The sequence below is a fragment of the Muntiacus reevesi genome, chromosome 3 (genome assembly GCF_963930625.1).
Source record: "Muntiacus reevesi chromosome 3, mMunRee1.1, whole genome shotgun sequence".
Lineage (NCBI taxonomy): Eukaryota > Metazoa > Chordata > Mammalia > Artiodactyla > Cervidae > Muntiacus > Muntiacus reevesi.
In genome coordinates, this window is record NC_089251.1 from 91,423,089 (window position 1) to 91,447,957 (window position 24,869).

The window sequence follows — 24,869 nt, forward strand, 5'->3', positions numbered from 1 at the left end:
GTTCCTGCCTCCTATCATTTTCTCCTGTTATTCCAAGTAGGCCCAGAACCCACTGGGATTTGCTGCTTCTTAGGTTCTGGAAACTTCCGAGACCTTTGGCTTCCCTGAGTAGATTGCACAGCCTGTCAGCTGAGGGCAATTCTTACCATTCTCTGGTGGGGGTGACAGGCCCCCAAACAGGCCCCCATGCACTCTCCTGCTGCAGTCTGCCAGGAGGAGCCTCTGGTACAGCTGTCCAGGCCAAGGTGGACTGGCTGGCCAGCAACCAAATCTTGTCTCTGACCTCTGCAGAGGCTGCTGCTCAGACCTCCAAGAGTCAGCTGCAAACCAGCCAGGGTGAGCTGGAGAGATGGTTAAAGGGGGAGAAGTTTTCCCTGGTGGCTCAGATGGTAAAGAATCTGCCTGCAATGTGGGAGACACAGGTTTAATCTTTGGGTTGAGAAGATCCCCTGGAGAAGGGAACGGCAAGAAGGGTGGAGAAAGGAGCTCGAGATGAGGACTGAGTGGCTCTCCCCTGAATGCTTCCTTCCTCAAAAATGACCCTCAAGATGCTATGCTTTCCATCAGCCTGGCACTGGGTTCCGCTGTAAAACTTCCTCCAGCCTCCAGTTTCCTCTCACTGTGGGTTCGAGGAGCTGCTCGGGTTACACTGGGGGCCCTTCCTGGGTCTCTTCAAATACTGTCCTTGGAAAACTGCCTGCAGAGACACACCCACATCCATTGCAGACGGCAATGCCAGGCCCCTTTATATTTTATCGGGGGCCTTCTTCCAGAAACATCATTATCTACAGTTTATCACTTTCATTTCAGGGTCTATAGTGTGCAAGGCTCTGTGGATCCACACTCACATTAGAAACTGGGTATCTCATCTATGGCAACAGCCATGTGTCTGAGGGCCTGAGGCCTTCTCAGCAAAGGTCCTGTGTGTGTGAGTCACAGGCACTCATGGGGGGCCTGGTCCTGGCAGTTATTGCCAGGGGTTCTGAATGCACACCTTGCCCAGGATGGGGAGAAGTCACGCTCTTCCTACTGGGCGTTGGAGAAGACCTTTCTCAACTTTTGTTCTCTCAATATGCCCGCTTTGGACAAGAAAGGCATTTGCCCAGGGAGTTATAAGCCCTTCAGAGGCATTAAACCACAGTAGACCACACTGGGCCCTGGGCATTTGAAATGTCCTCCCCTCACTTATCAGCCCCGGAGGGATGTCCTGGGCGCTGTGGCTGTCCCTGTTTATCTCTCACAGCTGTCAAATTCCCTCCAGACTTAAGTCCTCCCATGGAAATCAGAACAGAATCCCTAAAAGTTGAAGGAAGGGGAGAGAGGTGGCTGGGAAGATGGGGAAAATGTGACAAAGTGCATAAACACTCGAGTTGGAGACTCAGACAGCCCCGGACTGGCATCCAGACTTGGCTACCTGCGTGCTGTGACTCTTGCATTGATTTGACTATTAATCTCACTATCCTCAACTATGAAATGAGGATAATAATATTTCCTGCCTCCCCAGGGTCATTGAGCAGATTGAATGAGAGGAGCCTGTGAATTGTTAGCATGCAGTAAGGGCTCCTTGAATGGGCTGCTAAGAAGAGGCTCCATCCTTTCCGGACAGGGATTGGGCCCAGCCATGAGGCTAGGAATCCATTCCTTCTGAGGCCTGCAGGAATTTGCTAGTCACTCAACGGCCTCTTTTTCCTCCCAGGAAAGACTGGAGTAGGGGGTGGGGGGGAAGCATGGGAATGTCAAAATCTGCTCCTTGTTCTATAGAACAAGTATTGAGGTGGGTGAGTTTGGTAGGTGAGGATGGGGCCCAGGCTCTGACTGGGGCAGCTGCCAGCTTCTGGGTTCTATGGTGGCCCCCAGGCTGCGCCACCTTGGGCACAGCTGGCAGTAAGTCCAGGCATTCTCAACTGGGGCAATATCAGTCCCAGGGGGGCAAAAATGCATTCTTAGGAGTGCAAAAAAGTTTAAAATATTGTTTTGGGGGCTGCAAAACTCAATCCTCCCTGAAAAAAATATAATTTCTTAGCACTGCATTTCTCTCATTAGAAAAAAAAAATTTAATTCTATTTGAACAAAGTTAATTTTAATTACCAATTTGGGTGTGGGGGCATTAGTACAAACAAGTTGGAGAACGTTGTTATATTCTGTCTTCCAGACTCTCAACTTCTGTCCCAGGGTCCCTCCTCTTCTCCCCAGCCCTTCCTGCTGCCCCTTCCTGTATCCTGCCTTCTCCCTGGGCCCTAGGCAGCATTTGGCATTGCTGATCGGTCTAGTTCAGGGGCCTTTGTGCCCCAGGCACCCGGCAGGGCCAGCACCATTCCTCACCCTGATTCTCCGCTGGCTCCCGTGACTTCACCGCGTGGTCCCCTCCAGCCATCTGGTGCTCCTCTCTCTCCTATCGCCCCTGCACACAGCTCCTCTGATCCCCACATGCACCTCTATGGCTCCACTCTGCTTGTCCTGCCGCAGACCCTACCAAGGCCTGCTGGAGCACCCGACTGGATTTTTCCCGGGACACGTTCTCCTTCCTCCAGGCAGCACTTGCATCTATCCCAGCCTTCTCGGTGCTTTCCTTTTCACAACATTTAGTTTGGCATGAAAGGACATATATATGCCCTTGTGTTATTCTATCATAGTTTCATGGGTGTCTGTTATACTTTCCCACCTGGATTTTCATTTCTCCAAGGAAGAGACAGTCATAAATTTCTGTTTGCTCCTTAGTGGTCCAAACCAATTCTGGACAACAAGGAAAGGCAGGTAAGTGGGTCTCTGAGGGCCAGGAAGTGCCCCGGCAGGACTCAAGGTCTGAAGTGCCACTGGTCAGCTCAGCCTGGGCCCAGGCAGACCTGCTGCCCTCCAGGGAGGGACTCACCTGGCCGACTCCTTCCACTCCATCTGGTCTCCATCATGCTGCAGAGTGTCCATCTCTGTGAAGAGGGTGGGGTTGGGAGCCTCATCTTCCTCCCCCAGGATGTCCTGGAGCTGCTCAGCAGCTGGAGACCCTGCAAAAGGAGGGCAGCGAGCTCTGCTGAGTGCCCAGTGGGAGGTGGAGGCCCTTGAACTGGAGCAGGAGCCAAGGGCAAGGGGAAAGTATTTCCTATTCAGTAAGACTAAGTCCACCTTCTGGGTGAAGCTAGAGTTGGATGTGGGTGGATGTGGGTGGGATATTCTCCCAGATAAAAGAGATGAGAGGATTTAGTCTGTATTCAGAGTCCAGGGACTTGTAGCTGACACCAAAGAAAGATGGAAAATGGCCAAAGCCAGGGCAGCAGCAAGGATAGGGATCAGAATAGGTAAGTGAGGTGAGAAAAACGCTGTCCCAACTTCAGAATAAGGGAGGGATCCCTTTTCCACTGGGCCCCAGACAGTCACCTCCCACACTGGCCTTAAAGGGGCGATCAGCCCTGTGAAAGGATGTGCTTGCACCAGCATGCCATGTGGGCCCACCTTCTTCACGGGCAAGATGACAGTCTGTCCCTGAACTGCTTTCCAACTGCCCAGGGGTGTTGCCTCCTGAGGGTCTCTCAGGCACCTCAGGTCAGCATTCAAACACAGAACACGTACCCTTCCCCAGACATACTTCTCTGGTCTTCCCCGCCTCCTCCTCGCCCATGCTCCCTCCCTTCCTTCTTTCTCTCACTTAATATTTAAGAAATGTCTATTGTGTGTCAGGCATTGGTCTAGGTGCAAGGAAGCAAAGCTGTGAAGGAGGCCCATATATCCTTTATCTCTTGAGCCTCTCCAGTGGCAAATACAGACAATAAACAAGTAAACAAATCTATAAACAGTCATTTCAGGCAGTGATAAGTGTTTTGAAAAAAAGAAAAGACCATGAAGCTACATTAGATAGCAAGATCAAGAAAGGCCTCTCTGAGGAAGGTATATTTGACCTGTAACTTGAAAAAGGAGAACGAGCCACTTCTACAAGTGCTGCAAGTGGCCTAAGGTCTGAGGTGGAGCGTGCCAGCTAGTGTACAGAGACCGGTGAGCCAGAGCCAGAGACAGATCTTGTGACATCACAAGACTGTCTACCAACTGCATAGATGGACACCCTGGATCATTCTCACCTCACCTCCTTGTCTCACCTCCACTCCCACAGTAAAAGTTTTCGAGAATCCTTTTCTTCCTCACCAATTCCATTGCCTCTGCCCTGGTTCAGTCTCCCACTGACTCGCTTTTGCTGTTGCTGTTCAATTGCTCAGTTGTGTCTGACTCTTCCTGACCCCAAAGACTGCAGCACACCAGGCTTCCCTGTCCTTCACCACCTCCTGGAGCTTGCTCAAACTCGTGTCTGTTAAGTCAGTGATGCCATCCAACCATCTCATCCTTGGCCACCCCCTTCTCTTCCTGCCGTCAATCTTTCCCGTCATCAGGGTGTTTTCTAAAGAGTCTCTTTAGTCTCTTTGCATCAGATGGCCAGTACTGGAGGTTCAGCTTCAGCACTAGTCCTTCCAATGAATATTCAGGGATAATTTCCTTAAGGATTGACTGTTTGATCTCCTTGTAGTCCAAAGGACTCTCAAGAGTCTTCTCCAGCACCACACTTCAAAAGCATCAGTTCTTTGGCACTCAGCTTTCTTTATGATCCAACTCTCATATCTGTACACAACTACTGGAAAAACTGTATCTTTGACTATACGGACCTTTGTAGGCAAAGTAATGTCTCTGCTTTTGACTGTCTTTGGGCTTCATCAAGTCTTCCTCTCCCTCCAAGCTTCTCTATTTCCTCAGTTTATCATCCCCTTTGGCCCTTACTTATTTCTCCATTGACTCCCAATAGTCAATAATTTTCGCTACTGTTTCATCACAGACTCTACCCTCTTACTCTTTGACTTCCCAGTAACACCAGACAGTTGATGCCCAAACAAGAACTAATTGGCCCAGTCTCTACCTCTGCAGGTGTGTCCTGGGGTGCAGGGAGAGGCAGTGTGGTACACAATAGTACGGTGGATGCAAGGTGCCTGCTAGGTTTTCAATTTAGCTAGATGTCAGTGTGAATCTCAGAGGTGCTACTTACTCATGAGTGAATTCAGTCTGAGCGAACAAGGTGGTTGTCCCAATAAATCAGATAAGGAGAATAATACACAAGACACAGGGCCTGGAATATAACAGGTGCTAATTCCCCTTGCCACCAGCGCTAGCACCCAGGGTCATGAGCCCCTCTGCATAAAACCGCCCGGCTGTACAAATGAGGGTTTCCACTGTTATCAGGCCTCAGAAGTACAGCCGCTTCCATTCATTCTTGTCAGTGTCCTTTCCCATGTCCCTCTAAGCAATCCTCCTGATGCATCTCCTACCCCACTTCACCAAGAAAAGAAGGCCTCCAGGCATGAAATCCATCAACTTCCTCCCTTCTAGTCCTTCGGTGTCCTTACCATTGCTGCAGTCTATCTCTGAACAAAAGAATTCTTCCTCTAGCCCATCTCTGGCCCTATCTATTCCCTTCTACTGAATTCTTATCTCTTCAACCAGTCTTTCCTTACCTGGGTCTTCAACTTCTCTCCTCCACCCCTTTCCTATCAGCCTGTAAACAGCTCTTCCTATCTGATCCTGTTCTCTTTTTCCCTTCTCTCCCCTGAACTTCTTGAAGAGATGTTTAACACTCACTGTCTCTGCTTCCTTCTTACCAATCACTTCCCATATGCTGCAACTGGTTCATCCCCACCACACTAAAGATGTTGACTAAGGCAGAGATTTTTAACTGGCAGCACAAAGATGTGTTTAATTCAGCTCTCATAGATTATAATAGTTTTTTTCATTATTGCTAACATAAAGAATTATGAGATTTCATGTAAAAATCCAGACTTCTGAACTTTCTTGAAAATTCAGACACTCTGATGCCAGTGCCCGTATTTCTACTTGGCAACAACCAATTAGAGCTCAGTGATGGATAAGCATCACTGATGCTTAGTTTGCACAGTCCCCACTACTCCCTACTGTGTACCCTGCTAATCTCATTTATGCTAAGCACCCAAGTTATAACTCTGTTCTCAGGTCTCTCTTGTTGTCTTATTCTCAACTCAGTAAGTCAATAAAATAAAATAATCAACAGCACTGTGAAGCTATGGTCTGGCTTATCTCTCTGGAATATCAGTGGTGCTGACTGCTTCCTCTGAACTGAAATGCTCTTGGTTGTTTTAAGGCAGCACTTTCTAGATATCTTTTCCTATCTCTTTGAGGACTCCTCAGTGTCCTTGCCTGGCACCTCTTGTATGTTTCACTTAAATCTTGATCTTCCTCCAGATTCCTCCTTGACCTTCTTGTCTCCCCTCTTTCTACACTCTTCCTGGACCATCTCATGTTCTTTCTAGCATCATCCTATAACCGTGTCTCTAGGTCCTAACTGTACTGAGCATTTCTAACTGCCAACTATACTGCTCCATCTCAAGTCAGCCTCAACATATTCAAAGTAGCTCCGCCTCTCTTCTTCTGTGAGAAGAAGTCTTATCCTCCTGTGTTTTCATTAATAGTTCCCCTAGCTATCCAGCCATCTAGAGGAGAAATTTGGGGCTCACTCTTGAAGCCTCCTTCTCTCTCATCGCCCCTGTCTAATCAGACACTAACTTCTTTCACTCACTTCCTGACTATTTCTTTGGCTCTCTTCCCTTTTCCCACCATTGCCACCACCTTTATTCAGGTTTTTATTGTCTCACATTCCTGTCATCACAATAGTCACCTACTGCTCCCATTGTCTCTGGTTGCCCCGTCCATCTCATGCCCTAGATAGCAGCAGAGTTAGCTTTAAAGACATTTCAAACCTGCTCCCTTGGCAAACTCCTGGGAGTCATGGTATTCTGGGGGGCAGCACCATAAAATATTGTGCATATGAGTTAGAAATAATTTTACTAGCAGAAAATACTACCCATTTATCTGTATGTACCTTAAAGGACTGCATTTACTTAAACGATTGTTTACTTCTGAATTTTTCTACTACTTTAAACTTACATCCTTTTTATTGATTACTGATACTTGTTGGCAGGCATCAAAAGTTTACAGAAATTTTATAGAAGAAAATATAACAGTCGAACAAATAGCCTTATTTTTTCCTTAAATTGGGAGAAGAGTAGGACTGCTTTCTTCTGAGTAGGTAAACCAGTTCTCCATGGGATGAGAGTTCAAGTACTACTCTCTTCAAATGTATATTTGGTCATGTTACTCTTCAGGTGAAAAATATTCAATAGCTCTCTAGGATCTAAAGCCTAGGGTCTATGACATGGCTCAAAACATGCCTCATGATCTGGCCCTAATCTGTCTGGGTAGGTTCTGTCACGTCCCTTGTCCAGACACCCCAGCCGCCCTGGACACTGTATATTCTAACTTCAGCTGCCCTTGCTTGACCCCACATGCCCTGGATTCCAGCCACATAAGACCACACACAGTTCTCCAAGGAGGAGAGCACGTGACTCCTTGGACCTTTTGTGCCTACCATTCCCTAAATTTTCAATCCCCCTCCCCCTTCAAGGCCAAATGAGAAGGCAGATAAGCAGAGTTGGTATGAGGTGATGAGACAGGATGAAGAGCAGGAGGCCTGAGCCAGCCCTGTGTAGGCATTACCTGTTCCCCGGAAGAGCTGAGCGCTGGGGTCTCCGGCTGTGGACTCGGCCTCTGGCCCCAGCCTGTTTCTGCTGCGGCCACCCCGGCTGCTGCTGGCTTGTTCCTTTTCCCCACCAGCAGGGCTCAACAAACTCACTTTTGTTTCCAGTTAAGCACCAGGGGAGGTGAGGGGAGAGGAGAAGAGGGAGAGGGAAAGGGAGAGAGGGAGGGACAAGGAGAGAGAGAAGGAATATGTGAAAGACTGGGGAAGTGGGGAGAGCGTTATGTGGGAAGATGTAGTAAATGTGAGAGGAAAAACTATCGAGAGTGCATTAAAGATACTCCAAGTACAAGAGAATTGTGTGTGTGTGAGAGAGAGTGAGAGGGAGAGAGAGAGAGAGGGCAAGTGAGCAGTGAGCAAGAGAGGAAAGACTCAGGTTCTCAGGTGCACTGGGGAGAGGTCTTGGTGGTGGCCGAGGCAGAACCCCTCGCAGGCAGCAGGTCTCCACAGCAGCAGGGGGTGGACCCTGCAGGCGCTGAGAGGCCTGGCAGGACTGCCCTTTTGCCCCCTCCCCCATGAGCCCATCCCGCCAAGCCTGGGGGCCCTAGGGGAGCCCAGGCACCTCTCCTCAGGCCCCTTTATAAAGGCAGAGGTAGGCTTTTCCTTGAGACTCCCTGGAGCCACCTTAGGGCCTTGGCCGCAGGTGAGCTGTCTGGAGCAGGTCCTGGCCCGGCCTCTCTAGTCATCCAGCCCCAGGGTGGAGATGGGGTGGTATAAGGAGAGGTGCTGTGGGGTCTCAAGTTTCACAGCAACTGTCCTTGGTCAATAACGTCCCCTGAAGCTGATTTCTCCCCTTCCCCAACTTCACAATCCAACTCTTGATCCTTTCCACCTAAGTCTGCTTCTAAGACAAAATGCCAAATATCACTTGGTGGGTGTTTTCTGAGAGCCCATGGACAGGGGAGCTGGTCACTTCAGGATAAGTGGTGAACCCCCCTGAGGAATTATTTTGCTCTGCTGAGAAACTCCTAATCTCCTGGGTTCAGTTCAACAAGTACTTACTGATTACTTAGAATGTGCCAAGGTTGATTAAAGGTCATGAGTGGCTGCTGCTCCAAGAAGCTCTGAACCCTGAATTTGCCAAGTCTCAGAGCTGGGAGAGAGCTGAACGATGGTTGAATCCAAACGCTTCACGGATGAGGAATTTGAGAACTGGTTTATAGCACAGAAGGCCCAGCTGGGCCCCCAGTTAGGGGGGCCAAGAGGAGAGCGGTTTGCTGACACCCTCACCCCCCACCCCCTGCCTCTGCCGCTGGCTCCCTTACCCCATCTTCAGGCCTGAGACTCAAAGATCAAGTGTGCCCACTTTAAACCCGAGAGCATAGCAGCAGAGGCTCAGAGCGTGTGGTTAGGTCGGACACCCCAAGCAAACGCCGCCACCAAGGAGCTCCTGCTTTGGCGGGCTCCTTAGCAGGGCGGCGAGGAGACGGCCCCTAAAGGCTCTCAGGCCACTGTTCGTACTGCACTGTGGCTGACGTCAGCCCATTTCCTTCTGAACACCACTGGGCAGACCTTGCACCCCAAACTGAGTCAGGGGCTGTGTCTGATCTCGAAACCCCAGAAGAACACCCAAAGAGAGATCACCAAGGACGCCAGAGGTTTCTCTTTATTCGCATGGTGCTTTTAGAGCTCACACCTGGGTTTAACTCCCGACTCTGATTATTACTGGCAGTGGGATCTTGCCAAAGCATTAAACAGTCTGAGCCTTAGTTTCTCCATCTATGAAGTGAGAATAGTCACCCCTGCTTTACTGGGTTGTGGTTACCATCAAATGAGATGATGTATGCGACATGATTGGCACAGTGCTTGGCATATGCCAGTCACCCAGTAAACATTGCTATGATGGATGTTGCAAAAAGGTCTGACATTTTCCTCCCCCATAACAGCTCTTGTAAACATTTCAAGAGCTCAATCCTTCTCAGCTTCTGAACACTACTACTCCTATGCTACCCCTCCCCGTCTCCCTTCCCTCAGGTCCACAGAAACCTAGTGATGTGCTGGGTTCGCACCTCAAGGTTTCACTGCATCCCTAATGCACTCCAGGTCCCACACGCAAGTTCATCCGCAAATAAGAAAGGCTGCAGATAAGGGCTCCTCTGGTTGAGAGCTCACAGCAACAGTTACACAGCGATGGCCCAAGTGGACTAAACCAGCAGTTTCTGGGAGAAAACTAACCTTGGCAGGACCAAGCTTGAGGAAACACACAAAAAGAAGCAAACAGAATCGTGCTTTTACTGGCGGCAGAGAGAGGGGCACCAGTCTAGTCATTAGTTGAGCAAAGCACAAAATCCCCTAGATTGCAACTGGACTGCAACCTGCAGGTATTCAACTCCTAGAAGACCTAGGAGGTGTTTAAGACCATCAGGAAGTCAGTGTGAGGGCCTGGGGTCCTCAGCTAAGAGTCTTCTCAGAGGCACTCTCTCCCAGGCTCCAGATGAGTCACTGGACACCGAGCTTGGTGAGGTCAGGGTCTGTCTTGCTTACGTTGTGCTACTGGCCCCAGAAAAGGGTTCACAGCATGGACATTCAATAAACATTTGTTAGGTGAATGAATTTCACTGCTTAACACTCATGAGTGTCCCTGCCTCAGCGGAAAGAAGCCGTGAACAAGGAAACGGAGCTAGGTATGCTTTTTCCAGTGGTCATGTATGGGTGTGAGATTTGGACCAGAAAGAAGTCTGAGCACCGAAGAGTTGATGCTTTTGAGCTGTGGTGTTGGAGAAGACTCTTGAGAGTCCCTTGGACAGCAAGGAGATCAAACCAATCAATCTGAAAGGAAATTAACCCTGAATATTCACTGGAAGGACGGATGCTGAAGCTCCAATACTTTGGCCACCTGATGCAAAGAGCTGACTCATTAGAAAAGACCCTGATGCTGGGAAAGATTGAAGGTGGGAGGAGAAGGGAATGACAGAGGAAGAGACAGTTGGATGGCATCACCAACTCAATGAACATGGATTTGAGCAAGCTCTGGGAGTTGGTGATGGACAAGGAAGCCTGGTGTGCTGTGGTCCATGGGGTCACAAAGAGTCGGACACGACTGAGCAACTGAACAGCAACAGCAAAGGGGATTAAGAACAGTTCAAGGCCCCCAAGTTCTGAGGAGTGGGAGAGACAGAACCGAGGGCTCCAAAGTCAGGCCTGCACTCATCTGAGGTGGTCTTCAAGAGAGGACAGGAAGGCCCCAAGTCCTCATTTCATGGACAGTAGGGTTGTTTGTTTTTTTCTTTTTTTCCTAGAAAGCAGTCCATAAACTCTAAATGTGCTCTCTGGGAAGGCGGAGAAGAGAATCTGCGAACCCGTAGTGTTTATGGGAATCGTCCCGTCAGTAGCCTCGGGTCATCTGCTGGCCCATACGCTCCCTCGCCCAAGGGATCATGCTCTGGTGGCTGTGTTTGTGGAGTACTTGAACTGTGCCTCTAGGCCATGGTTCATTGAACCAGGAACAGTTGACTGGACACCTGGCTCAAGCCCAGAAATTTTGAATTTGATTTCTGAGATAGTTGGGTGTTTCCTAATGGAAGGAGCATATAAACTGAGAGCTGAAGGCACAGAGAGACAGTAAAGGCTACACACATCGAGAAACAAAGCAGACTTGGAGAAGAAGCAGGGGAGGCCATGAGTCCCAAAGAGGGGACTGAGAGGGCTTTCCTCCTCCTGCTGAGCCTGGTTGGCTGTTCTTTGGGGACTGTGAGAAACTCCTTTATTCATGTAGGACAAACTTTTACTCTCCCTCACTCCCTCCTTGCTCAAGACAGCTCTAGTAGGTTTCTGATTGTTGTTGTTTAGTCGCTAAGTTGTGTCTGACTCTTTCAAGACCCCATGGACTGTAACCCAGGCAAGAATACTGGAGTGGGTTGCATTTCCTTCTCCGGGAGGTTCTGATACTTGTGATCACATTACTTTTAAAATCATGAGTCCCCCTTATATGAAATTCTAGGGCATGGAAATTTTCTTCTGTATTCCTTCTCAAAAACTACAAGTTTAGAAGTTACAAAAGAATGTCAAGTCTAGCTAAAGGGCTAAGCTTAGAGGAGACAGACTTTGTGTTTAGTCAATACATTGTGTGTGTTTGTGTGTGTGTGTGTGTGCTCAGTCATTCAGGTGTATCCAACTCTGTGTGTCTTTGGCTGTGCAAAAATGGATGGTGAGCTAAGGTGGGGCAGAGAGAAACTGATGTGACCAAAAGGTGAGCAAGGGGAGTGAGTTGTATGTATTGAGAGGGAGGGGAGAGGCTGGGGGTGGAGGTGGCTGAAGAGAATCAGGAGATGTGATGGGACTGGTAAGGGGAAGTGGGGGTGAGGTGGGAGTTGCCTAAAATATGGTAGAGAAAAGTAGCCAGTAGGAAATTTCAAGTGACAAGGGGATTTTTAAGAAAGGGAATATTTAGTGAGTGAAGTGAAAGTTCCTCAGCCGTGTCTGACTCTTTGCGACCCCATGGACTATACAGTCCAAGGAATTCTCCAGGCCAGAATGCTGGAGTGGGTAGCCTTTCCCTTCTCCAGGGGAATCTTCCCAACCCAGGGATCGAACCTAGGTCTTCCACCTAGGAAGCCTGCTCCTCGCTTATATGTGGTATGTGACCAATTTGGGGGAGACCAAAGGAGGACTGAACCCCATTCCTGAGCTGTAGCATGCCTGGAGGTGAGAACAGAGAACAGGTACAAGAAGTGAGACACAGTGAGACTGTGAGCCCAGCATGCAGGTCTTGTAGCAGGAGTGATACTGGGACTGGACGCCTCTGGAAATTCACAGAAGTTTAGGCAGAGGCGAGCACACTAACTCTCAAGGAATAAGGTAAATCCAAGTAACACATGTGTTATAATAACTTTGTATATATATATAAATTTTTTTTTTTTTTTTGCTGCATGGGCTTTCTCTGGTTGCAGTGAGCAGGGCCGACTCTCTAGCTGCAGTGTGCGGGTTTCTCATTGCGAAGGCTTCTTCGGTTGTGGAGCACAGGCTCTAGGGCGCTTGGGCTTCAGTAGCTGTGGCATGTGAGCACGGTAGTTGTAGCTCTCGGGCTCTGGAGCACAGGCGTAATAGCTGTGGCACGTGGGTTTAGTTGCTCCATGGCATGAGGGATCTTCCCGGATCAGGGATGGAACCCGTGTCACTCACATTGGCAAGCGGATTCTTTACCACTGAGCCACCAGGAAAGCCCTAATGACTTTATATTTATCAGAACTTTAATCGGTTCACTTGCAAACTTGAGCTTTCAACCTTAATTTCCCCTTAAGGTGTAAAGGTCACTAACTCAGGATTCTCTTCCAATAAGGGTTTTTGTTTGTTTGAATGTTGTATATGTTGGTAACTCCAGGAAATAAGAAAAATAAAAGAAATCCAATTGCCTTTGTTCCTATGTTGGAAACAAAGCCTGTCTCAGCAGTCCCTTAGAGGAGGAGGTGTCTTAGAGATAAATTTGTTCTCTGTCCCAACCCTCACACCTCATCAGAAATGGGAAAAACCATATGAAATCCATTTTTGGTCCTAAAGCCTTGAAGTCACATGGGGCTCAAACACCTGGTGAGAAAACAGCCTCTTTCTCCCCTACTGCTCGTCTTGGTGGTTTTGATCTTTCAGTGACTCTAGAGTTGTTCAGTGCTCAGCAAGTAGAAGAAGACCTTAATACTTTTTCACACCCATCCCACCAGAAGGCTCTCATAAGCTTCTCAGTACCAGTGAGAACAGCCAAACTAGATGTCTGCTCATACAGGAAAAAAGATCTGGGCTCCTTGCTTTTAAATTGGGTTAACACAAATCAACTGAAGTAACATATTATGTCAAGTGCCTGTAACGTTCCATGCGCCGTGTGAAGTACTTTGTGTCTGTTTTTATTTTATCTAGGAGCTCACAGCTCGGTGTGACCGACATCCAGATTTTCTTTGAACTGACTGCCTTTAGCATGACAGTTCCATGTCCTTTGTCCTGGGAAAGCCCTCTATCTCAGCAAACTGCAACAGTCTGTCACCCTACAACCGTCTTCCACTCTACAGATGAAGATGCTGAGACCCCAGTCCCTACACACCAGGTTGGGCTTGGCCTGTCTCCTTTCTCTTAGATCTGGGCTCCAGTTCTTAGCACCAGCCAAGAAGAGCCAAAGAGCAGTCATATTTCTACAGCTGCTCTTCACCCCCTTGCTCCTAATAGCTTCTCCACAGGCTCTCTGAGCCAGAGAATGCATTCTTTCAAGGGAAGGAAGGCTCTTACTGGTGCTCACCACAGCTTGATGGTTCTATTCCCTGTATATGTTCTGCTAGAGTCAAACCTGGAGGAAGGGGTGGCCAAAATAATATTCATATTGGAGGAAGGGGAGGAGGTGGGACAAATAATCCTATGCTGTGGCATATTATATTATGGGGTAACTACTATCTACCTATCCCTTTCATCATAAGGTAGTTTTGCTGCTTGAAAAAAGTATAATTCTTAGCCTATGTCCAACTGGTCATGACTGAGTGGTGATGACTTACACAGGGCAGAAGTGTAGTAGAAGAGACACACACGGGTTTTGGAGCCTACTGATGTTTTCAGCTTCTAGCTTCACTGATTCCTGCTGTACCACACTACATCTCTCTGAACCCTGATTTCCCAATCTGAAGATGAGGATAATAATATCTCCTTTTTATTAATGTGACACATTTAGTTAACAAAATTATAATGAAATACCATTTCACGGTATAAATCTTCTTTCACACACATCATCTGGCTGGATTCCTGTTGCTGTTTTGTGAGGCAGGAACTAAAGGAGTCACCTGTCAACGTTTCAGCTACACAGCCTGCTTTACTCTCAGGCCTAGCTATGTCTAGCCCCCGTGCCTGGTCCACCCCCTGACCCCATTCTGCACAGTTCCTCTCTTCTGTAAAGCTAGTCCTCTTCAACTCTGTGGCCAGCTGAAATGCCTGCCTGGGCTGTCTGAATGGATTCACAGAATAGACAAGGCTCTCAGAGAGGAAAAACACATCTGGTCAGTTGCCCTGCAGCAAAGAAAAGTGGCAGATTCGGTCTATTATCTAGATGATGCAGTACAATGATTTGGGACTTTTGTTTTCCTTTCTTCAGGTCACTGTCACTGACCCAGGGATCTCACAGAGTAGGGTGTATATTTGTATCACACACACAATGCCCCCTTTGATTTAGAAGAAGTGAAGGACAGAGGAGTGGACCTCTACCACCCCTAAGAGAATGGCTGGAACAAGTTCAGCTGCCATGGGTGAAAACTCACTGTGACTGTTGACTTTGCTTTCAGGCTTTGTAGTCCCCTTGAATCAAGAATGTCTGGAACTGGGGCCTGGAAAGTATTCTTACAGGTAGGTGGGTTCTATCAGAATTTTTAAAGTTCGTGTTTCCATTTTGAAGATAATCTTTAAAAGATTTATTTTATTAGCTATAAGAATAAAACTTATGTTATAATAAAAATTGTAAGATATTTTATGGAAAAAAAGCCTTAATGAATTAACATACTATTTCTCAAACTGGGATTTTTATGGTCCCTTGGGGCTCTACAAATATACAAATGCATTTTCATGAGTCTACAGTAAGTTATTTTCCCTTTAAAAGAAGTTCTTACTTTACCCAAGCTTGAAAGACATGGCCTGAAATTTCCTGCCTTCCTATGCCTTCCCACTGTCTCCCCTGTTCCACAGCCATGCCTTGTGCCGTGCCTGGGAATAGCAGGCTGTAAAGGGCATGAACTGAATGTGCAAATGTACCAAAGGATTCTCCTTTCTCTCCCCTTTGGTTTCCAGTTAAAACCACTGTCCCCTTAACTCAACCAGAAACCACCCAAACAACACAAAATCCACCATTCACGACCACTTCTGTGAAGTACCGTGTTGCATCAATAAATACCATTTGCAGAGAGTACCAGCTCTAACCCACTTTCCTCTTTCCTGACTGAGGAAGGACCCAGCAGACTCCACTTTTAAAGGGTGACTGCATCCCTGAATGTGGTGGGGTGACAGGGAAATGCTCCAGAGAGTGAGTGGGAGGCATCCAGACCCAACCTGGGGAGCAGGCTTCCTGTCAGACTTGCCCTCCTTTGGCTCTCGGATATGCCAACCCCCGGATGTGTGTGTGTGCACATGCCTGTGTAGCATGTTTGTGTGTATGCGTATCAGAGCTCATTTCTTACACTAGACACCGCCAAAGGACTCCCCGTTAACCCCTGTCCCACAAAGGCACAGAGGCCACAGGCCTTGGTAGACCTGGTGCCAATAACCGCAGTTGTTCAGCGCAGGGCTGGGATGGGGTGACTCAGATGGTCTTTGCCAGCGTGTATGTCACAGTCTCCTACAGGAATGTTAAGAGGCTGCTACTGCCTGACATTCCTTTGAAGGTTCAAATGGTAAAATAACTCATTTTGCTTTGTTCAAGACCATGGAAATGTATAGTAGAAACCAATTAGAGGCTATTTATTTCACAGATTTGGGATGTGCTGCAGGTGAAATCATATCTCTAGAAACAGGGAAGACACAAAATGATAAAATGTCACAGCAGCTGTGCTCTAGTCTTTTCACTCCTCTTAAGATTGATATTTTTATTTCCACAGGAAGGAACAAAAGACTGCTTTTTAAACAAGCCCAGAACTGATTCCTGCAGCAGCAGAGGCATGCCTCAGGGACTCTGCTGACCTGGGAGAAAGCTTCCAGGTCTGGAGGCTGTGGTGCAGGGCGCCCCGACAATTTCAGACCATTCCCTCAAGCTCAAGTGAAGAGAGAGGGTGGAGGTAATTGCAACAAAGAATTTGATTTACTGAGCACAACACCTCACACCAGTCACGTTTGTTATTGGTTCTTAGGGCGGCTGGAAATTTGCCCTTAGGAATGTAGAAACAGGAAATAATTCTAAGAATTAAACCATGAAATCAAGGTGGAATGCGCCAGAGCGGAGTTACCAGTGATGACAGGGGCTCAGCCTGACTGAAGGGGCTCTCTGAGCAGGGGCTGGTCTGCTGTGGCAGCAGAGAGAGCAGCCTAAGAGGCCTGAGCCACGTGGGGCGTTCCTCACATTCTGCTGAGAGTCCCCCTCCCCTGCCCCGTCCTGTCTGGAACCCCCAGCAGATGGCCCCCAGAATGTTCCCCAAAACTCACGTGTCTTGCTGACATGGTCCACGCTGCTGCCCGCGCTGGCCAGCCCCTGCTGTGGCTTGTCTGGCCGCAAGCCCCAGCGGACCTTCTGCAGGCCTGGAAGGTGTCCCTTCTGGTCTCTTTTCCTGTGAGGGTAACTGGGAACCGAAAGCCCGATGTGAATGGAACGGCAGTCTGTGGGCACAGAATAAGAGAGGGGAGGCAGAGTTACCGAAAGCTGGCATTTCTCCTTAACATCCTCCAGTTACAAAGAGCTGAGGCCACTGGAAAAGATCAAAAGACATGGGATTCTTGGACGGGGCCACTGGGCTTGACAGAATTCCAATTCTGAACCAACTCAGCGGTTGCTGGAAGGGGGAACCTTTGGGCCTATAGTTGGAATTCTTTCAGAAGGAGCAGAACTCCCATCTCCCCATTCTTGCTAGTCCAGAGCAGCAATAACTACATACGATTTATGACACATGGGCCAGGAGAGAGGCCTTCAACAGGTCACATATTTAGCCCAAAATGCCAAGTCTCAGCTTTGATTGTTAATGGGGAAGCCGTATGCATTTCCATCAAGGCCATTTTTACTAACAGCCAAGGACCATGTGAACTACTACTTATCAGAGAAGCAAGTTATTAAGGATTTCTCAAAAATGATTTTGTAAGCTAGAATTTTCAAGAGCTAGCAAGGACCCTAATTCAGAATTCCACTGAGAAGCCTGACTACTCTATAAAGGCACCACTAAATCTTTGCTCAAAGAGGCATCTGCATTCCCCTCAGCTCTCCAGAAAGACCTTTTACTATCAATTTCTCATCTATATTGTCTTCAGTTGGTCAACAATTTTTAAAATAATTAATAGCTTTTTAGTACAATTTTAGATTTACAGAATAATTGAGCAGATAGTACATTAAGTTCCATATACCCACTTCAACCATACCACCACCTCCACAGTTTTCCCTATTATTATTTTTAAATTGGGATGTGATTGACATATAATATTATATTAATTTAAGGTGTATCATGATTTGATATATGTATATCTGCAAAATGACAACCACAACAATAAGTTCAGTCAACATCCATCACCACACAAAGTTATGAATTTTTTTCTTGGAATGAGAACTTTCAAAATTTAGTCTCTTAGCAACTTTCAAGCATATGATACGGTATTATTAACTACGGCCACCATACTGTACATCCTAAAGGAGATCAGTCCAGGGTGTTCTTTGGAAGAACTGATGTTCAAGCTGAAACTTCAACTTTGGCCACCTCGTGAGAAGAGCTGACTCATTGGAAAAGACCCTGATGTTGGGAAAGATTGAGGGCAGGAGAAGAAGGAGACAACAGAGGATGAGATGGTTGGATGGCATCACCGACTCAATGGACATGGGTTTGGGTGGACTCTGGGAGGTGGTGATGGACAGGGAGGACTGGCGTGCTGCGATTCATGGGGTCGCAAAGAGTCGGAGATGACTGAGCAACTGAACTGAACTGAACTGAACTGTACGTTACATTCAGTTATCTTATAACTAAAAGTTTGTGCCCTTTGACCACCTTCAGCCAATTCTCCACCTTCCACCCCCTGCCTCTGGTAAGCACCAACCTGTACTCTGTTTCTATGTCTTTGGATTTTTAGATTCCACATGTAAGTGAGATTATACAGTATTTGTCTCTCTGTCTGACTTATTTCACATAGCATAATACTTTCAAGGTCCATTCATGTTGCAAATGGCAAGATTTCTGTCTTGTTTAATAGCTGAATAATGTTCATGTGTATATCACATTTTTTTAAACATTCAATTGCTGATGGACACTTAAGCTATTTCCATGTCTTGACTATTATAAATAACGCTGCAATGAACATGAGAGTACAGATGTATTTTCAAGATAATGATTTCATTTCCTTTGAATATATATCCAGAAGTAGAATTGCTGGATCATACAGTAGTTCTGTTACTAATTTTTTGAGGAATCTCCATACTGTTCTCCACAGTGTCTGTACCAATTTGCATTCTGACCAATGATGCAAAATGGTTTCCTTTTCTCCATATCTTTGCCAACATTTGTTATCCCTTGTCTTAGATATACCAATCCTAACAGTTGGGAGGTGATATATCTTTGTGGTGTTAGTTTGCATTTCCCTGATCATTAATGGTGTTGAACACGTTTTCCTGTATCTGTTGATTGTTTGTATGTTTTCTTTGGAATGAATTCTATCCAGTTCTTCTTCCCATTAAAAAAATTATTTATTTAGTTAGTTATTTTTGGCCGCACCGGGTCTTCATTGCTGCACACAGGTTTCCTCTATCTGTGGTGAGCAGGGGCTACTCTTCTTTGCAGTGTGCGGGCTTCTCATTGCAGTGGTTTCTCTTGTTGTGTAGTACGGGCTCAATAGCTGTGGTGCACAGGTTTAGTTGCTCCATGGCATCTTCCGGGATCTTCCCGGACCAGGGATCAAACCAATATCCCCTGCGTTGCAAGGCCGTCTCTTAACCACTGGACCACCAGGGAAGTCCTTCTTCCCAATTTTTAAAGGCGTACACTTTTTTTTTTTGTAATTGAGTTTTATAAGATCTTTATATATTTTAGATTTAACCCCTTATCAGATATATGATTTGCAAATATTTTCTCCTACTCCATAGGTTGACTTTTTGTTTTGTTGACAGTTCCTTTGCTATGCAGAAGCTTTTTAGCTTAATGTAGTTTAACTCATCTTTTATCTTGTTGCTTTTTCTTTTAACATCAAATTTAAAAAGTCATCGCCGAAAATGATATCAAGGAGCTTACCCCTTATGTTTTCTTATAAGAATTTTATGGTTTCATGTTCTACATTCAAGTCTTCATGCTGCTTTGAGTTGACTTTTCTGTATGTTGTAACATAGGAGTCAAGTTTCATTCTTTTATGTGTAGCGGTTTAGTTTTTCCAACATCATTTATTGAAGAGACTATCTTTCCCCATTGTATATTTTGGTTCCTGTGTTGTAAATTAATTGACTATATACATGTGGGCTTATTTCCAGGCTCTCTATTGATCTTTGTTGATCTATATGTCTATTTTTATGCCAATACCATATTGAATACTATAGCTTTGTAATATAGTTTGAAATCAGGAAGTGTGATCTTCAAGCTTTGTTCTTCTTGCTCAAGATTGTGTTGGTTATTTAAGGTCCTTTATAGTTTCATATGAATTTGTAAATTTTAAAAAAATATATCTATGGGGAAAAGTGTCACTGAAATTTTGATTGGGATTCCATTGAATCTGTAGATTGCTTTGGGTAATATGGACATTTTAACAATATTAATTCTTCCAACCCATGAGCATGGAATATCTTTCCATGTATTTGTGTTGTCTTCAATTTCTTCCATCAGTATTTTATAGTTTTCAGTGTACAGATCTTTAATCTCTTTTTAGGTTTTGACACAATTGTAAATGAAACTATTTTCTTAATTTGTCTTTTTGACAGTTCATTGTTAGTATAGAGAAATGCAACTGATTTTTTGTATATTGATTTTGTATCCTGAAATCTTAATTTTTTTAGTTCTAACAGTTTGGTAGAATTTGGGGGGGGGGGTTCTATTTATAATATCATGCCATCTGCAAATAGAGACAATTTTACTTCTCCCTTTCAAATTTTAAAATTTCTTCTTCTTATCTTTTCTTTCTCTTGCTTAATTGCTCTGGCTAGGACTTCCAGTACCAGATGCTTGGGCATCACTGACTATGCATGTCACAGTGAAACCACATGAAGCTGAACCTTGAAGAAACATGTCTAAACCTTTTAGAGACATATTGGGTGTCCATTCTGCTGAGCAGATTCTGTGTGTGCCTACTCTGGCTGGTGCATTCCTAGGCACTGGAGAGTAAGGTTACCTTGTTGTTAGTGTCCAGATCTCTTTAGAATTCCTGCTTACCCCACCACATCCTTGCTTGCTCTTCTGGATCCTCAGTCTCCCTTGGGTTAATGGGGTTAATGAGAAATGAGAGGTAGACATTTTTATGAAGTGCAGCCTCATTTCCTAGTGAACCAGTATCAGAATGTCTGATGCTTTTCCTTCCTTCTGTCCCCCACCCTAAGCCTGAGCAAAGCTAGAATTTGAGGTAAGCCACGAACACCAATATTTAGAGGTAAGCAGTTCTACTCTAGGTGGCGCTGATGATAAAGAACCCACCTACCAAAGCAGGAGACAAAGAGACACAGATTTGATCCCTGGGTTGGAAAGATCCCCAGGAGAAGGAAATGGCAACCCACTCCAGTATTCTTGCCTGGAGTATCCCATGGAGAGAGGAAACTGGCGGGCTATAGTCCATGGGGTCACACAGAGTTGGATACAACTGAAGTGACTTAGTAGGCGGGCAGCCAGTTCTACTCTAAAGGTTTAGCATTCTTGATTCTTTCAATGCTGAGATTGTATTCTCTGCCCTGAGGCCAGGAATGGAGACGGGATGCAGCGGATGTATCAGAAAGGCCTTTACCCAGTGTTAGCTGCCCTGGATGCTCCCTGGCTTGTTCCTCCCTTCTGTATGACCTTGCTCATCTTGGCCTCAGTGTTCTCATCCATACTGCAGGAATAAAAATTCTCTACTAACTAGGCATGGTTTTTGAGAAGGCAGAATAGAATGGTGAATGGGAACAGGATTATGAGAACTGTGTAAAGAGCATTCTTTTTTAAAAAATCAGGGGAGATGGCTGTCAGGGACATATTTTCTTTTTGCCCTGGATCTAACTTGTCTTATTTTTTCTACTATAACCATCAGAGTGTAGCTGTTCAGCTGGTGAACTGTAGGGACTCACTAACCCACTCCAGAGCTTCTTTCTTTGCTCTGTATGACCTGTTCTCTCCCTGTGAACATCTTGGAGTTTGGTTCAGGACAGTGCCAGCTTCTTACCACATTCTTCTCCATCAACAGCCCCAGAGCGGTGCTACATGTTCCTCAGCTCAGGGAGCATCAAGTTGGACAGGAAGATTGCTATCTCCTTCCAAAAAGGTTGGGGTAGTGCCTCTTTATAAATTCTGTGGCTGCTTTTCTGTAGAATGTAGGATACTTAGGGTCTCTGGGTAAGGAATTCTGGAGCAACAAAAATATCGCCACTCAATACCCTCTTTCACTGGTTTTAACTGAGCTGCTATTTTTAAAATCTATAAAATGTTGATATTTGGCATTTAGTATGATTTGTAGAGCTTATAAAATGGAGTTTGATTTTATATTGGGGAAGCTATGCCATAATCCTAGCAAAATCCAAGTTACCGGTCTCCAACCTGACCACATAATCCCTTTAAGATATGGTTAAAGCTAGTCCCACAAGATCTAGGGTAGACACTGTGGGTGGGTCAGGGGAAAGGGATAAGCTCTGTAGTTTCCCCCAACTGAAAGGGCTGTTATAATGACATCCAAGGAAAGTCTAGACCCTCTGAGAATTTGCATCAATTTCTCACGGTGACCTTACTTACCTTCCTGATCCTGACATCGCCTCCTGTAGTTAGCGGGGTCCAGCTTCCCTACCCCAGCCTCTTCCTCCTCCACCTTCATAACTATAAAGTAAAAGATGAGCACAACCTCAAAATGTACACAACATAAAAAGGTAGAATTTCAAGGAGAAATGGTCAAATTCATACTCACAGTGAAAGATCTTAGTGAAGATGAAAAAAAATAAGACAAAAGAACATATAAACAAATTGAGGAACCTCAAATACATGTGTGTTGGGGAAAGTGAAAGTGAAATTCTCTCAGTTGTGTCCAGTGCTTTGTGACCCCATGGATTACACAGTCTATGAAATTCTCCAGGCCAAAATACTGGAGTGGGTAACTTTTCCCTTTTCTAGGGGATCTTCTCAACCCAGGAATCAAACTGGGGTCTCCTACATTGCAGACAAATTCTTTACCAACTGAGCTATCAGGGAAGCCATATGTTGGGGAATAGTCCATTTGTACTTGAAAAAAGAGGTGTGCTTTTTCGAGTACAAATGGAATATTTACAAGGAGCACACAAAGAGAGCACATAAACTAGGTCTTGGGAAGGCTTAATAAATTTTAAAGAATCTGTATCATACTTCTATAGTATTAATAAGATAACAAAAACAACCCCCCCAAACTATACATATTATCTGTGGATTCTGCATTCATGAATTCCACAAATCATGAATTTGAATCTATCATGCACTAGCAACTATTTACATAACATTTACATTGTATTTATAACTTTTTACTTAGTATTTACATTGTTAGATATTATAAGTAATCTAGAGATGATTTAAAGCATACAGGAAAATGGTTTATATACAAATACTATGCTATTTCATATAAGGGACATATGCTGTTTCATATAGGCATCACAGATTTTGGTATGGAGGAGGTGAGCCTGAAATAAATCCTCCACAGATACCGAAGAATGACTGTATATATAAATAAACATTTATTTATAAATGTATATATAATAAATGTATTATACTTACATATATATGGAAACTAAAATAACCTCTAATGATGGATTTTATAGAAAATCACAATGGAAATTATTTCATATTTAGAAGTGAACAATTATAACTTGAAACTTGTGGGGTGTAATATACTTAGAGTGAGAAAGAAGGAAGAAAGGAAAGAAAGAGGGAGAGAGCAGAGTAGAAGGAAAATAAATATGATAAGCATTTAACCCAAAAATCTACAAAAAGAATAAGAGAAAAAAGAAAGCAGAATATTAATATAAAAGATGAAAGCAAAAATTATGAAATAGAAAACAATCAAGCATATAGATGGTTAATAAATCTGAAGGCAATTATTTGAAAAGATTATTAAGATAGGCAAATCATGCAAGACTAATCAAGAATAATATTCATAAGTAAACATAATTTGGAATAAAAAAGGGATGTAACTACAAATATAGTAGAGAATTTAAAAATTACAAGTGAATGTCTTGAAAAATTTCATACCAACATATTTAACTTAGATAATAATAGCAACTGCCGTTACAATATGCTAGGCACTGTTTTAAATGCTCTGCTCTGCATATATGAATTATTTGAATCTTTGCTATGAAATAAGTAACATTATTGTTCACATTTTACAAATGAGGAAACTGAGGCATAGAGAGCTTAACTGACTGCTTAAATGGGGGAACAGGGATTCAAACCCAGACTGTAACAGTTTCTGGAACTATAGTTCTTAGACACAAAGCTAATAAATAGATACTTGATTAGAAAAATAATGGAAATAATCAAATAACTTTAAAGAATTAGGAAACCTGAATTAACCAGTAACCATTAATTGAAAGGGCTCCTCTGGTGGCTCAGTGGTAAAGAATCTGCCTACTAATGCAGGAGATGTGAGTTTGATCCCTGGTTGGAAAGATTCCCTGGAGAAGGAAATGGCTACCCACTCCAGTATTCTTGTCTGCGAAATCCCATGGACAAAGGAGCCTGGCAGGTTATAGTCTAAGGGGTCACAAAAGAGTCAAACATGACTTAGTGACTAAACAATAACAATACTAATTGAAATGGTTATGCTGCCTTTTGAAAAGTATTATTGAAAAGCATTATTGAAACTGCTTTGTACAGTTTACAAAGCTTACCTGGTTTGTACAGGTACAAAAGGATCATCATATTATTTTTTCTATTTAAATAATTTTATCTATTATTTTTTCTATTTTTATTGTTTGAAAGTTTTCTGTAATGAGAAGAAAAATAAACACCAGAAGAAGACAGTTTATTTTTAATGCTTTACCTGAACCATCAAGTATTACATAGTCTTTACTTATATAAAATTGCTCTCAAACTAGGGAAAGGGGAGTTGGAGGCCGTCAATATATCTGAAGACCAGGATAAAGGATGCGGCTGCAAACAGGAAGGTTGGTTGGAAATCTTCGTAAGACTAAGTTAAATCCTCAGATCTCTCCCCTAAGTTCAGTGTCCTAGAATGGTTCCCCTACCCCAGAAGATGGAAAGGTTAGCTCAGAAGGCCCTCGAATAACTGAGAGCAAGAAGGAGTGATTTCACTGGGGGTAAAAAAGGATTTAATTAAAGATCATTAGCCACTCAGCCCTCTGACTACTTGACTCCTAGAACACTAGTGAAGATTACACACTCCAGAGAGGAGGTTGGAGGACTTAAAGATTCTGCCATTTTGGAGTTCTTCAAAATGGTAAGGACCCAGCTGCCACCCAATTGCCCATCTTTAGTCTATCATTCAAGAACTCCAGGCTGTCAAACAT

At 44.8% G+C, this 24,869-nt stretch overlaps 1 protein-coding gene across 1 annotated transcript in view; it reads right to left on the bottom strand.

Moving 5' to 3' along the window:
* SLC4A5 (solute carrier family 4 member 5) overlaps positions 1-22,195 on the bottom strand; it is an 85,229-nt gene extending 63,034 nt beyond the window's left edge. Inside the window, exons 1-3 of the mRNA XM_065929582.1 lie at positions 22,117-22,195; positions 16,682-16,852; positions 2,870-2,999 (exon numbers count right to left, since the gene is read on the bottom strand). Coding sequence (XP_065785654.1) covers positions 2,870-2,999; positions 16,682-16,852; positions 22,117-22,195 — 380 coding nt within the window. The remainder of the gene's footprint in view (positions 1-2,869; positions 3,000-16,681; positions 16,853-22,116) is intronic.
* Positions 22,196-24,869: the final 2,674 nt, after the last annotated feature.